Raw genomic sequence first — 16,250 nt, 5'->3', positions numbered from 1 at the left:
GACAGAGCCTGACGCGGGGCTCAAACTCATGGGCTGCAAGATCACGACTTGCATCAAAGTCGGACGCTTAACCGACTAAGCCACCCAAGCGCCCCAGGAATGATAGTTTATTGGCAAAGAAGGAGAAATTAAAAATAGTGTAAAGGATGTCTATTTTTAATTGAAATATTGTTCACACATTTGTTGTATGAGTTTTAGTCATACATTGTAGTCATTCCATATGTCTATAAATTATATTGTACTTAAGCACAAGTGTAGCTATCCTGTGAAAGCATGCAACAGTATTATTACAGGATTGACTCCATTACATTGGCTGTCCCTTGTATCCCTAGGACTCATTCATTCCATAGCTGACGCCGGAATCTCTCTCAAAGTTGTCCATCTTTATCTAACCTAAGTATTTTGGTGGTAAACACAATTACCACTTGCTCAGTAAGTGTAACTTGGCGGTCTATTTTTCTGTGAACATTGTTTAAATATTACAAATGATGTCATTACGTTAATAAATTCGGTTTCATTCTTCACTCACAAGAAAGGAGAAGGAAAAGATTTCTTTGTGTCCCAGGCCCTGTCATTAAAACCTTTCCCACTGTGGAGAACAGGTTTAGTTGCCCAGGCACCTTCAGTGTCTCAGCTGAGCAACCAGGGCCTTCCCCATTGCAAGAATGCCCATGATGGCCAACAGAGAGAGCTCGAGCACCACAGACCCAGAGAGGCAGGTTCCTCTGCCCAGGCAGTGATGGCCAGCAGAGGGCGCACCATCCGCTTTTCTGACCCAGGGCACCTGAGAGCAGGAAGGGCTTTGATTGCTCCCAGAGTACTCAGGGCCTCTGCCGCTGCCTCAGTAGAGAGAGCAGAGCTGCATTTCCAGCAGGGTGTGCCGCCCGCCCCAGGGGAGATCTTGGGAGCTTTGTAGCAACTTGGCATCTCCTGAGTCGCCAGAGAGAATTTGTCTTATTGTACTGAGTGCTGAGGAGTGGGCTCTGGGTGGCTTCCCTGGGCAAGCTGGTTGCTGAGCTGCACAGGCCCTTGCGTTTTCTGGGCTGTTCCCGTGTTTCATTCCTCCCCTTCCCGGACAGTATTTGAACAAGACATATTTTACTAAAGGTCTCGTGGATTGCGGAGTCCCACGACATCACCTCATCGATGCAGTCGATGGTTTGTTCCAGATTCAGGCTTGTTTCCAGGAAGAAACCCTGACAGAAATTCAGAAGAACGGGAGCTGCATTCCGTTAGGACATGAATACATGAAATGCTCGTCTTGGGAACTCCTTAAAGAATGAGCTGGGACCCACTTTCCGAGTCCTGCTAGAACCAGTGACCGAGGTAAGGGCACAAACTGTCCCCCACATTATACATGCCTTTTAAAAAGTTTCATGTTTATTTTTCCAACCTAATTAAGTGATTGCAAACTACAGAAAACCTGGTAGGTACCTGTCATTAAGGTACGTTATCTTGAATTTAAATTGCAGTGAGTAAAGATACAGTGTAGTATTAGTTTCAGGTGTAAAATATAGAGCAACCCTTCCACAAGTCATCCGGTGCTCATCCCAGGTGCACTTCTTAATCCCCAGCAGCTGTTTCACCCATTCCCCACCTTGCTCTGGAAGCCCTCAGTTTGTTTCCTAGTTAAGAGTCTGTTTGTCACTGTCTTCCCCCCCCCCCCCGCCCCCCGCTTTGTTTTATTTCCATGTGTTAGTGAAATCATCTGGTATTTGTCTTTGTCTGAAAGGCTTATTTCATCCAGGGTAACATTTTCTCCATCCAGCTCATGGCAAATGACAAGATTTCATGTTTTTACGGCCTAATAATATTACATTCCATAGACCACATCTCAATTTGTTCATCAGTTGATGGATGCTTGGATAGTTTCTGTAATTTGGCTTTTGTAAAAAATGCTGCTGTAAACATCACGTTGCGTGTATCCCTTTGAAGATTTTGTATTCTTTGTGGAAATACCTAGTAGTGAAATTGCTGGATTGTAAGGTACTTCCATTTCCAGTTTTTTTTTTTTTTTTTTTTTTTTTTTAGAAATCTCCATAATGTTTTCCAGACTGGCTGCACCAGTTTGCATTCTTACCCACAGTGCAAGAGGGTTATTCTTTCCCCACATCCTTGGCAACACCTGCTGTTTCATCCTTCATTGATTTTCATCATTGTGACAGATGTGATGTGTTATCTCATTGTACTTTTGAATTGTATTTCCCTGAAGATCAGTATTGTTGAGTATTTTTTCATTTGTCTCTTGGCCAGGTATATGTCTTCCTTCGGGAAATGTCCATTTTTGTCTTCTGCCCATTTTTAATCAGATTTTTCATTTTTTGGGTGCTGTATAACTGTATATATTTTGGGCACTAACCCTTTATCCGATGTCGTTTGCAAATATTCTGTAGGTGTTTTAGTTTTGTTGATTATTTCCTTGGTGACGGAAGGTTTTAATTTTTATGAAGTCTCATTATTTTTGCTTGTGTTTCCCTTACCTCTAGAGATATATCTACAAAGACGTTTGTACAGGCAATGTCAAATAAGATACTACCCGTGTTATCCTCTGGGATTTTTATGGTTTCAGGTTTCACATATAGGTCTTTGTCCATGTTGGATTTATTTTTGTGTATGTTGTAAGAAAGTGGTCCATTGTTGTTTTTGTTTTGTTTTGCAGGATGCTGTCCAGTTTTTCCAAAACCATATGTTGAGGAGCCTTTTTTTTTAAGTTTATTTACTTATTTTTGAGAGAGAGAGAGAGAGCATGCAGAAGAGGGGCAGAGAGAAATGGAGACAGAGAATCCCATGCATGCTCTGCACTGCCCTGAGATCATAACCTGAGCTGAATTCACAATCACAGGCTTTGTTGACTGAGCCACCCCTGTGTCCCAAGACTATGTTTTTTTTTCCATTGGATGTTCTTTCCTGCTTTGTTGAGAATTAATTGACCATATAGGTGTGAGTTCATTTCTGCATTTCTATTCTATTGATCTATGCCTCTGTGTTTTGTTGTTGTTGTTGTTGTTGTTGTTGTTGTTGTTGTTGTTGTTTTGCCAGTACCATACTGTTCTGATCAGTACAGCTTTGTAATATAACCTAAAGTCTGGAATTGTGATGTCTCCAACTTTGCTTTTCTTCTTCAAGTTTGTTTTGGCTGTTTGGGGACTTTTGTTATTCCATACAAATTTTGAGATTATTTGTTCTTGTTCTGTCACAAATGTTTTTGTTAGTGTGATAGGGATTTCATTACATGTGTAGATTGTTTTGAGGAGTGTAGCTTTTTTAACAGTATTTTGTTCATCCATGAACATGAAATGTATTCCATTTCTTTGTGTCCTCTTCCATTTCTTTCATCAGTGTTTCATAGACTTTAGAGTACAGATCTTTCACCTCTTTGGTTAGGTTTATCCTGGTTTCTTGTGGTATTTGTGAGCCTGTCAATGGGATTGATCCCTTACTTTCTCTCTGTGTTAATTTATGATTTGTGTTAGAAATTCAATACATCTATGTTCCTTGATTTCTGTATATTGTGACTTGTGAAATTCATATATCAATTCTAGCAATTTTTAAGGGAATCTTTCATGTTTTTTATAGAACACATCATGTCAGTTCCAAATAGCGAAAGTGCTACTTCTTCCTTGCCGATTTGGATGCCTCTTATTTCTTTTTGTTGTCTGAGTGCTGTGGTTAGAGTTTCCCGTACTATGTGGAATAACAGTGGTGAGAAGGGTCATCCCTGTTTTGTCCCTGACCTTGGAGGAAAAATTTTCAATTTTTCCCCATTGAGGATGAGATGAGCTGTGGGTTTTTCCTAGATGACCTTTATTATGTGCAGGTAGTTTGACTCTCAATGTACTTTGCTGAGGGGTTTTATCATGAATGGATGTGACATTTTGTCAAATAGTTTTCCTGCATCTGTTGAAAGCATCCTATTGTTCTTATCCTTTCTTCTATTACTGTGGTGCATCATGTTGATTGATCTGTGAATGTGGAACCACCCTTGCAGCCCAGGGATATATCCCTCTTGATTATGGTAAATGATTCTATTAATGTATTGTTGACTTTAATTTGAAGGTATTTTAATAAGAATTTCTGCATACATAGTCATCAGGCTATTGGGCTGCAGTTTTATTTAAAAAATTTTTTAACATTTTTTAAATGTCTATTTCTTTCCTTTGAGTACATAAAAGTGAGGGAGGGGCTCAGAGATAGGGAGAGAGAGAATCCTGGCCATGCCCCACACTGTCATGGCAGGGTCCAACATGGGACTCGAACCCACGCACCACAAGATAATGTCCTAATCCGAAATTAAGAGTTAGACAGTAAACAGCCCGAGCCACACAGGCGCCCCGCCAGTTTTTGGTTTTAGTGGAGGCTTTATCTGGTTTTGGTATCAGGGTAATGATGGCCTCATAAGATGAATCTGTAAGTTTTCCTTCTTTTTTATTTTTTGTAATAATTCGAGGAGAATACATATTACCTCTTTCTTAAATGGATGAGAGAATTCATCAGTTAAACCATCTGGCCCAGAACTCTTGTGTTGGGGGAGATTTTTTTTATTACTGATTTGATTTCTTTCTGTTTTCAGATTTTATGTATCTTCCTGTTTCAGTTTTGGTAGTTTGTGTGTTTCTAGGAATTTGTCCATTTTTCTCAGAGTGTCCAATTTGTTGCATATAGTTGTTCATAATATTAACTTCTAACTGTATTTTTGTGGTGTGGACTGTTATTTCTCCTTTCTTATTTGTGATTTTATTTATTGGAGTCCTTTCTCTCTTCTTACTAAAAAGTCTGCCTTTGGGGCGCCTGGGTGGCGCAGTCGGTTGAGCGTCCAACTTCAGCCAGGTCACGATCTCGCGGTCCGGGAGTTCGAGCCCCGCGTCAGGCTCTGGGCTGATGGCTCAGAGCCTGGAGCCTGTTTCTGATTCTGTGTCTCCCTCTCTCTCTGCCCCTCCCCCGTTCATGCTCTGTCTCTCTCTGTCCCAAAAATAAATAAATGTTGAAAAAAAAATTTAGAAAAAAAAAAGAAAAGAATATGTACTCTGCCATTTTAGTATGGAGTGTTCTAAATATATCTGTTAAACCCATCTGGTCCAGTGTGTCATTCAAAGCCATTGTTTCCTTGTTGATTTTCTGTTTACAGCTTCTGTCCATTGATGTGAGCGATGTGTTAAAGTCCTCTACTATCGTTATATTATAAAAAATGAGTTCCTTTATGGTTGTTGTTAAATATTTTATATACTTGGTGATCGCATGTTGGGTGCATCAAAATTTACAATCATTGGATCTTCTTGTTTCATTGTCCCCTTTAGTATGAGATAGCGTCCATCTTCATCTCTTGTTATAGCTTTATTTTTTTATTTACTTATTCATTTATTTATTTATTTTAATTTAAGTCATAGTTGACATACAGTGCATTCTCGGATTCGGGAGTAAAATTTGGTGATTCATCCCTTACATACAATACCCAGTGCTCATCACAAGTGCTCTCCTTAATACTCATCCCACATCTAGCCCAGCGCTGACCCATTTCCCTCCATTAACCTTCAGTTTTTTTCTCTAACATTAAGAGACTCATGTGGTTTGTTACCACTCTTCTCGTTTCCTGCCCCCTTCCCATGTTTTCATCTGTTTTGTTTCTTCAATTCCACGTGAGTGAAATCATATATTTGTCTTTCTCTGATTGACATATTTCACTTAGCATAATACATTCTAGCTCCATCCACATCATTGCAAATGGCAAGATTTCATTCTTCTTGAAGTTGAGTTATATTTCTTTGTATATACATATGTTTGTATATATGAACGTACACATATGTACATATGTATATATGCGTATACATACATACACACACACACACACACCACAACTTCTTTATACCTTCATCAGTTGATGGATACTTGGGCTTTCTCTATAGTTTGGTTACTGTTGATAATGCTGCTATAAATACTGGGTTCATGAAATGTCACTATTAGGTATTTACCCAAAGGGTACCAAAATAGAGTCTCGGTTTTAAAGGTTATTTTGCCTGATATAAGTATTGTTACTTATATCTTTCTTTTGACATTATTGGCATAATAAATGTTTCTTCGTTCCCTCACTTTAAATCTGAAGGTGACTTAAGTCCAAATAAAACTTTGTAGGCAGCATCTAGATAGGTGTTGTTTTTGTTTGTTTGTTTGCTTGTTTTGTCCATTCTGATCCTCTATCCAATGTCTTATGATTGGAGCATTTAGTCCATGTACATTTAGAGTGATTATTGGGGCGCCCGGGTGGCGCAGTCGGTTAAGTGTCCGACTTCAGCCAGGTCACGATCTCGCGGTCCGTGAGTTCAAGCCCCGCGTCAGGCTCTGGGCTGATGGCTCAGAGCCTGGAGCTTGTTTCCGATTCTGTGTCTCCCTCTCTCTCTGCCCCTCCCCCATTCATGCTCTGTCTCTCTCTATCCCCCAAAAAATAAATTTAAAAAAAAAAACGTTAGAGTGATTATTAATAGGTATATATTTAGTGCCATTCTACTAGTTGTTTTGCCATTGTTTCTTGATGTTTTCTCTGATCCTTTCTTGTCTGTAACACTTTTAGTCCTAGATTTCCACTCTAAGAGCCTGATTTAAATATTCTTTTCTTTTGACTGGTAGTACATTTCTTTACTTCTTTTTAATATTTCTTTTTTTTTATTTAAGCCCAAGTTAGTTACTTTATAGTGGAATACAGTTTCAGCAGTAGAATTTAGTGATCCATCAAGTACAAAATATACCCAATACTCATCCCAAGTGTGCCTGTAATGCCCATCACCCATTTAGCCCATAACCCTATTCAGTAACCCTCCTGGAACCCTGAGTTTCTTCTCTGTATTTAAGAGTCTCTTATCGTTTGACTCCCTCTCTGTTTGTATCTTATTTTTGCTTTCCTTTCACTACGTTCATCAGTTGTATTAAATTCCACAGATGAGAGAAATCATATGATGTGTGTCTTTCTCTGACATATTTTGCTTAGCATAATCAAGTCCGTTTCCATCCATGTTGTTTCAAATAGCAAGATTTCATTCTTTTTGACCGCTGAGTAATATTCCATTGTATGAATATACCACATCTTCTTTATCCATTCATCTCTCAATGGTCATTTGGGCTATTTGCATAATTTAGCTATTGTTGATAATGTTGCTATAAACATTGCAGTGCATGTGCCACTTCAACTCAGCGTTAGTGTATCCTTTGGATAAATACGTAGTAGTGCAATTGCTGGGGTCTAGTGTAGTTCTATTTTTAGTTTTTCTGACAAATCTCCATACTATTTCCAGAGTGGCTACACCACTTTGCATGCCCACCAGCATTTCAAAAGCGTTCCCTTTCTCTGCATCCTTGCTAACATCTGTCTTTTTCGGAGATGTTAATTTTAGCCATTCTGATAGGTGTGTGGGGATATCTCATTGTGGTTTTGATTTGTATTTCAGTGATGACAAGTGAGATTGAGCATCTTTTCATGTGTGACCAATCTGGATGTCATCTTTCTTAAAGTGTCTGTTCACGTCTTTTGCCCATTTCTTCACCGGATTTTTTGGTTTTTGGGTGTTGAGTGTGATAATTGTTTATAGATTTTGGATACTAACCCTTTATCTGATATGTCACCTGCAAAAATCTTCTCCCATTTCATTCAGTGGCCTTTCAGTTTTGCTGATTGTGTCCTCTGCTGTTCAGAAGCTTTTTATCTTGAGGTCCTAATAGTTCATTTTGGTTTTTATTGCCCTTGCTTTGGAGACATGACAAGCAAGAAGTTGTTGTGGCCAGGATCAAGGAGGTAGATTGCGTGTTTTCTCCTCTAGGATTTTGATGGTCCCTTTCTTACATTTATATCTTTCATCCATTTTGAGGTGTGTGTGTGTTTGTGTGTGTGTGTGTGTGTGTGTGTGTGTGTCTGTGTGTGTGGTTTAAGAGCATAGTCCAGGTCCAATCTTCTCACTGTCCAGTTTTCCCAGTACCATTTGCTGAAGAGACTTTTGTGTTTCCATTGGATATTCTTTCCAGTGTTATCAAAGATTACTCGGCCATATGTTTGAGGGTCCATTTATGGGTTCCCTATTCCGTTCCATGGATGTCTGTGTCCGTTTTTGTGCCCGTACCATACTGTCTTGATGATTGCGGTTTTCTAATACACCATAAAGTCCTGATTTTAATGTCTCCAGCTTTGTTTTCTTTTTCAACATGACTTTGGCAATTTGGGGTCTTTTCTGGCTCCCTACAAATTTTAGGTTTGTTTGTTCTAGTTCTGTGAGGAATGCTGTTGTTATTTTTTTTTTTTTATTTTTTTTTTTTTCAACCAATTTTTTTTGTATTTATTGTTGTGCTTCTCTACAACTAATGATTCTTGTGGTTTGCACATGGTATGCCTGCTTATTTACCTACATAAACACAGCCTAGCATTCCCAGAGGGGAGGCCCACAAACAGTGCAGCACATGTGACCTCCACCAGGCATTCGATATGGATATGAGCCATCTTTGCCTGCGCCCCTTAGGATGCTCTTATGTGGGCGTCACATTCTTCTAAGAGGAGGATCAAGTCTTCAATCAGGCTGTGCTCTCTGCCATGTGTCACTCTCATAATGTCAAAAGCCAGCCTCAGGTTCTTCATGGCCTGCGGGAACATGCCCTGGTGCAGCTGCAGCTTGCCGACCTTCATGACCTGCACGCCTCTGACTGGGTGGCTTCCTGGGAAGAAGATCCTGTACGGCTCCATGGTCCGAATTCCGTAGAACAAGGCCTCCTCCAGCAGACCCAGGTTGATGCAGGCGTCCATGGCGCAGTCGAGCACCTTCAGCTGGTAGATGTTGATATCGGGAAGCCGTTCCGAGTTGCTGCTGATGATCGCCTGGCACATGGCCAGAACCTGCTCCCACTTCCAATGTGCCTTCAGTTCCTCAATTTTTTTCAGCGATTCTTGAACTTCCTTCCATACTTGCTCATCACCAGTAAGCATGTCAGCATCCTTGTCTTGGGTTTGGCATCGAATACAGTCACATTCAAAACAGTACTGGTCCCTCAGCTGCTTCCGGCGCTCCTCGCTGGTCATCAGCATGTCCAGGTAGCAGATGGTGAGCTCCTCTCCCGCCTCGATGTCGCGGACCGCTCGCAGCAAGAGGTGGGGCCCGTTGAACACGATGGAGCAGTTGGGGTCACAGCTGTGATTGAGCAAAGACATACTCGGATATAGGCCAACGCCAACTTCCTGCATCTCCGCATTACAGACGGTGAAGGAGTTGCAGATCACTTTTGCAAAAGCTTCAAAAATGTCAAAGGAAGGTGGCAGCTGAGAAGCATCCTGTATTTCTTCTCTCATGAAATGTTGAAATGTCATTACAAGTTGCCTGAGGCCCTCTTTCTTATCTTCGGTCAGTTTGTTAATATTTGACTCCAGATCATAAAATGAATAAAGTTTCTCCGATTCAGAGGGTGTTTCTTCCATAAGTTTGAAAACAACTCTGCCAAGAAGTCGAACAGAATCCGGGGGATACCTGGGTTTGCAGCTTTTAAGACATTTGCATTCCCGCTTGTGGTCTTGCCAAGCTTTTTTCTGGCACTTGGCACTGCAGTATTTGGCAACTCGGCATTGAGAGCATCGCATCAGTTTTTCCTTCCCGAGGAGGCAGCGGTCGCAGACGACGCCACGACTCCCCTTGCACACCGTGTACGCCAAGGGATCCGAGCGGAAGAGCAGCTCTCCGGGGCGCAGCTGCACCAAGGCGCGCAGCCCATTTCCCCTGTTGGCGGAGCTGAACTTTTCCACCTTCGGCGGCTCCATCACCTCAGGTCGGCACCTCAGTCGTCCTCCGCTTCCCGCAGCTGGCCTGCTGTTGTTATTTTGATAGGGATTGCATTAAATGTGTCAATTGCTTTGAGTAGTATTGACATTTTAATAATATTTGTTCTTCTCTTCCATGAGCATGGAATGTTTTTCTATTTCTTTGTGTTTCTTCCATTTCTTTCATAGATGTTGTTTGGTTTGTTCCTTTATTTTTTTAATCTTTGTTTATATTTGAGAGAGAGAGAGAGAGAAAGAGAGAGCACATGAGCAGGGGAGGGGCAGAAAGAGAGAGAGAGGGAGACACAGACTCTGAAGCAGGTTCCAGGCTCCGAGCTGTCAGCACAGTGCCCATCACGGGACTCAGACCCACAAATGCGGGATCATGTCCTGAACCGAAGTTGGCACTTAACCGACTGAGCCACCCAGGCGCCTCTCTTTTGTTTTAAGTGTACTGATCTTTTACCTCTTTGGTTATGTTTACCCCTGGGTGTTTGATGGTTTTCAGTGCAATTGTAAAGTACATCAATCCTTGATTTCTCTCTGCTGACTCATTATTGGTATATAGAAATGCAGTCAACTTCTGTATATTGATTTTATATCCTGAGACTTTCCTGAATTCCAGTATCAGTCCTAACAGTTTTTCCATGGAGTCTTTGGGATTTCCTTGGAAAGTATCATGTCTGCGAAGAGGGAAAGTTTGACCCTCCTTGCCAGTTTGGACGCCTCGTATTTCTTTTTGTTGTCTGCTTGCTGAGGTTAGGACTTCCAACAGTTTGTGGAATAACAGTGGTGAGAGTGGACATTCCAGTCGTGTTCCTGACCTTAGGGGGAAAGCTCTCAGTTTTTCCTCATTGAAGATGATATTAGCTGTGGGACTTTCGTATCTGGACATACTGGTATTCAGACAAGATCTTTCTATCCTTCCTTTCATGAGTGCTTTTTTTCATCAAGAAAGGATGCTGCATTGTGTCAAATGCTCTTTCTGCATCTATTGAGAGGATCATATGGTTGTTATCCTTTTATCAATGTGATGTATCACATCAGTTGATTTGCAGATATTGAATTGCATCCCAGGAATAATCCAATTCATTGTGGTGAAAAATTATTTGTATGTATTGTTGGATCCGCTTTGCTACTTTTTGTTGAGAATTTTTGCATCCAGGTTCATCCGGGAAATTGGTCTGTAGTTTTCCTTTCTGGTGGAGTCTTTGTCCAGTTTGGACTCAAGGCCAAGCTGGCCTCATAGAATGAGTTTGAAAGTGTTCCTTCCATTTCTCTGTCCATGACCTTATCTTGTTCTTTCATTTGGGATGCATTCCTCTTGTCTTGGAATTTTGGCTGAGTATTTGCCTTCTCTGTGTTACAAAAGCTCATTATGTTACCTGCCTGTGAGATGAATGGCTTTATGAAGAGGAGGTCATCTAATGTCCAGGGGCTGACACATCAGGGAGTGTCTGTAGTGTGTGTTGTATACACTGTTTTGTGTTCTGGCTGCACTCTCCTTCAGGCCAGTTGCATGGACAATGTATGGTCCTTGGCCAGAATGTTCTGAGTTTTATCTAGGTCAGCTCTGATCTGCTTCTTAAATGAGACTTGAAATGATTGCCACTCGAAGTGAAGCTCTGCAGAACTGTCTGGTCAAGAGAGGTGGTGTGGTCATGGGCTTCCGCTGGTCTCCTGGGGAAGGGGACACCTCCATTGGGACTGAGGCAAGCCTGATTGACCTAGAAGGCCAGTCTCACCAGAGCACAGGAATGTGGGGTTGGTGTTAGCATCTTAGGCAGCCAGTGTGGGGATGACATTGTTTCCAGCAGATGGCTCTGTGTCTATGCTGTGGGGAAGAGGAGGAAAATGGTCCCACACACCTCCTCTGTCCTAGCTCCTTTGTCGCCTTGTTGTGAACACTGCCTCTCAGGAATGCTCCCCATGATGAGTGTATAATTGCCCCACTGTGTGCACCAGGTGATGTACAGGTCACTGTTTCCATACCATCTGCCTGTAAGTAGTTTGCTGCCTTCTCTCAAGGATTAGGCCAGTGCCCTCAGGGCTGTATCCCAGCCAAGCCTACTAACCTTTGAAACTCCACATTCTTGGGGTCTGGATCACTTGGTTAAGTGTCTGAGTCTTGATCCTGGCTCAGATCATGACCTCGTGGTCATGGGCTTCTCTCTCTCCCTCTATTCCTGCCCCTCCCTTGCATGTGCTCTCTTTCTCTCTCTCTTTCTCAAAATAAATAAACTTAAAACAAATTTAGTGGCATGGAATACCTTATTTAGGCGAGATTTCCTCCCTGAGGGAATGGCAAGGGTCCATCAGTTAAATTTCCAGCACTGACTGGGAATTTCATTGCTGACTGGTTAAAGGTTACATTCCTATAGGAATGAATTTAGGGTTAGTGACATGAGGCCTTAACGTAAGTAACTCCATGATGGTCCTGTGAGTTTTCTTTACATTCCAAACCCATATTTTTGCACATCAATTTTTTTATTAAAAACATAACCCTAAATAATATTTTAGCCATCTACTGCCGGCCCAATGATCATATCCTGTAAAACTGACCATCTCCTAATCATAGATGAAGATCAACTCTGTGGCTCTAAGATTTTTGTGACTCTAAATTACATTGATGTATGTTACTACGATCTTTGTGAGTCTAGGTTACTGCTGGCCTCCTGAAATCTTTGACCCAGGGACACCCAGCCAGGTTTCTGAGCCATCACTTAGGCACAGAAGCACCCTTTCCAAGTCACCTCTTCCTAAAGCGTGTCTTTCCCTCTGGTACTTCTGGGTCTTACCCTTTTGCAGATCACATGCTGTGATGGACATCCCCTCATGAAAACCTGTCAAAGTGGACGAGAGAAACCTGCTTGCCTGTGACTGCCACTTCATGGTCACATCTTTTCCTTCTGAAACCCCTTGAACACCCTATCATTCTCCCAGCCTTTGAACATATCTTTGATTTGGAAATATTTCATTCTCTTGTATTCCTGCTAAAAATATGCATGAAAATATTAAAGCAAGGATTCTTTACAATAAGTGAGCCAGTCACAATGATCCATCTGGCCATGTGTACATATGTTTTCTTTTTTGGACACTGTTCAGGCATGATGTGAAGTACATCCTGTAAAATCTGAGTATCATTCATTATCTAGGATAACCGCCTTTATGGAAAGCCATTTAATGACATGTTCATTTAAGGTCCGAAAAACACTTAATTTACATACCACATAATACAGTAGTGTATACATACGTTATTATCTTAAAATATGTAAAGTGGATGTTTCTATGAAGTGTATATCGTGCATTGAGTTTTCTGTACCATGAATGCTATTATTTAAATTACACAATAGTAAGAACAACAAGAATAGGTACATGGCCATCACTAGTAACTAATACTAGAACTAGTCATATAATATTAGGTGTTGAAAACATAAAACCATGATTACTAATAATCTTTTCAATCGTGGTGGGTTTCTAGTTACCAGAAAAATTGGGAAGATATTATTGAGTCTCCACATACATCAGAGTGTTTTCTGACTATTGATGTCCTCTAAGTTGATACATGATCACAATCAATATCCCAAAGAGATATGGTAGTATTAACTAACTTTATATTTGTATTCAGATTGCTTCAGTTTTAACCTCTTCTGTCCCAGACTCATCCCAGCTGGCACATGACAGTCATCCTGTCTCCTTCGGCTTCACTTGGCCATGGCGATTTTTAGATTTTTCCATATTTTTCATAATCTGCAAAGTTTTCAGGGTACATTTGTAGAATGTATTTTGTAGAATGATCCTTGGTTGGGATATGTCTAACGTTTGTTCAAATGCTTAGGCTGACTACTGTGTTTGTTTTGGAGCAGAAGATCCAGAGGCATAGTTCCATCCATAATTATCACTTCACATAAAGGTTGTTTACTCTGAAGATTTGGGTCTTTTGTGGTTCTGTACAAATTTTAGGACTGTTCTAGTTCTATGAAAAATGTTGTTGCTATTTTGATGGCGATTGCATTAATTGTGTCAGTTGCTTTGGGAAGTATAGACATTTCCATGAAATTTGTACTTCCGATCCATGAGTATGGAATATCCTTCCATTTTTTGTGTCATCTTGTATTTCTTTCATCACTGTTTTATACTTTTCAGAGTATAGGTCGCTCACCAGCTTGGATAGATTTATTCATAGATACCTTATTATTTGGTGTACAACTGTAAATGGGACTGTTTTCTTAATTTCTCTCTCTACTGCTTCGTTATTGTCTAGAAATGCAACAGATTTCTGTACAATGATTTTGTATCCGGTGACATTGCTGTATTCATTTATCACTTCTAGCAGTTATTGGGTGGACTCTTTAGGGTTTTCTATATATAGTGTCATGTAATCTGCAAAGTGTGAAAGATTCACTTCTTCCAGATTTGGATTAGTTTTTTCTTTTCTTTTCTTTTCTTTTCTTTTCTTTTCTTTTCTTTTCTTTTCTTTTCTTTTACTTTACTTTACTTTAATTTACTTTACATTGTTTTGTTTCGTTTCGTTTTGTTTTGTTTCATTTTGTTTGATTTTTCTGCTGGCTGTAGCTTGGACTTCCAGTGCTATGTTTATTAAAAGTGGTAAGAGTAAACATCCTTGTGTTTTCCCTGACCTTATAGGAAAAGCTCTCAGATTTTCTCCATTAAGGTTGATTATAGCTGCAGGGTTTTCATAGAAAACATTTATTGCATTGATGTATGTTCCCTGTAAACCTACTTTAGAGGGTTATAATCATGAATGGGTGTTGTAGTATGTCAAATGCTTTTTCTTCATGTATTGAAATGACCGTATGGTTCTTTTCTTTTAACGTTTATTAATTTTGAGAGAGACAGAGTGTGAGCAGGGAAGGGGCAGAAAGAGAGTGGGAGACACAGAGTTCGATGGAGGCTCTTGGCTCTGAGCTTTCAGCACAGAGTCCTGATGTGGGGCTTGAAATCACGAAGCATGGGGTCATGTCCTGAGCTGATGTCGGACTGCTAAAGGATTGAGCCACCCAGGTGCCCCGATCATATGGTTCTTATCCTTTCTCCTGTTGATATATTGTATCACATTGATTGATTTGCAAATACTGAACCACCCTTGCAGCTTGGGAATAAATCCCACTTAATTGTGGGATATATTTACAGTTGTTATATCTCCTTTTGGACTGTACCCTTTACTGTTATATAACGTCCTCCTCTGTCTCTTGTTATGTACTTTGTTTTAAGTGTATTCTTTCTGATACAAGTATTTCTACTCTAGTTTTTTTTTTTTCATCCGTTCTTACACCCTATGTCTCTAGATTGGAGCGTTCATTCCATTTACCTTCAAAGAAATGATTGCTATGTATGTATGTATTGCCATTATATTACCTGTTTTCTTGTGGTTTCTAATGATTTTCTCCGATCCTTTCTTGTCTGTCTTTCATGTTTTGCTTATTTTCTTTAGTGAAGTATTTTAATTTATTTATCTTTATTCTTAGCATATTTGTGACTGGTTTCTGATATATGGTTACTGCTGGGTTATTTATATAACCTCCTCTGTGTTTAGCAATTTGTATTAAGCTGATGGTCATTTACCTTGGAACCCATTATTTTCTCCTCCCTAGGTTTTTGGTAGATGTTATTATATTTCAAATCCATATCTGTGAGTTCCTTAACTATTTTTTACAAAAATATTCATGTTTTACTTGATTTGTGTCTTTTACATCTATAGTGTCACTTTTGGTCTCTCCTTTCCACTCAAAGAGTCCCTCTTCATATTTCTTGCAGGACTGGTTTAGTGGTACAAACACCTTTAGTTTTTGTTTGGGAAAGTCTGTGTCTCCTTCCATTCTGAATGATAGACTTGTTGGATAGAGTATTCTTGGCTGCTGATTTTTCCATTCAGCACTTTGAATATGTGATGTCACTTGCTTCTCGCTTGCCAAGTATCTGTTCAGAAATCTGGTAGCTAGCCTTATGGGTCTTCCCTTCTAAGTGAAGGTCTCTTTGTGTTGCTGCATTTAAGAGTTTTTCTTTATTGTCACTGTAATTTGCAAGTTTGCTTACAATATGTCTGGATGTTGGCCTGATTTTGTTCATTTCGATGTGAATTCTCTAGCCTCCCGGATGTGGACGTTTGTTTCCTCCCCCAATTAGGGCATTTTTCAGCTATTGTTTCCACAAATAAATTTTCTGCCCCCTGTTCTCTTTCTTCTGCGACTCCTACAATATCAATATTGTTATCTTTGCTGCAGTCACTGAGTTCCCTTAGTCTCATCTCACGTTGCAGAATTCTGTTCTCTCTCTTTGGTTCAATGTGATTCATTTCCATCACTCAGTCTTCGAGGTCACTGGTTTGCTCCTCTGCTTCTTCCGTCCCTTTGTTAGTTCCAGCAAGTGTGTCTCTCCTTTATTGTGTCCTCAATGTCTACTGTACTATTTCTTATCTCTAGTCAGGGGTCTCACTCTTCTACTCATTTTACAA

At 40.3% G+C, this 16,250-nt stretch overlaps 1 protein-coding gene and 1 long non-coding RNA gene across 2 annotated transcripts in view; one reads left to right on the top strand and one right to left on the bottom strand.

The window, feature by feature from the left end:
- The first annotated feature begins 993 nt into the window (after positions 1–993).
- Positions 994–16,250, top strand: part of LOC122494641 — a 34,990-nt gene continuing 19,733 nt past the window's right edge. The window contains exon 1 of the long non-coding RNA XR_006300230.1: positions 994–1,326. This is a non-coding gene — a long non-coding RNA (uncharacterized LOC122494641). The remainder of the gene's footprint in view (positions 1,327–16,250) is intronic.
- LOC122494639 (histone-lysine N-methyltransferase SMYD3) lies at positions 8,295–9,815 on the bottom strand. Its single transcript, XM_043599971.1, has one exon. The coding sequence runs from the start codon at positions 9,773–9,775 to the stop codon at positions 8,489–8,491; it is 1,287 nt and encodes a 428-aa protein (XP_043455906.1). The 5' UTR covers positions 9,776–9,815; the 3' UTR covers positions 8,295–8,488.

This window comes from Prionailurus bengalensis, chromosome E2 (genome assembly GCF_016509475.1).
Source record: "Prionailurus bengalensis isolate Pbe53 chromosome E2, Fcat_Pben_1.1_paternal_pri, whole genome shotgun sequence".
In the NCBI taxonomy this organism is placed as follows: domain Eukaryota; kingdom Metazoa; phylum Chordata; class Mammalia; order Carnivora; family Felidae; genus Prionailurus; species Prionailurus bengalensis.
This window is presented reverse-complemented; position numbering and strand designations above follow the sequence as displayed.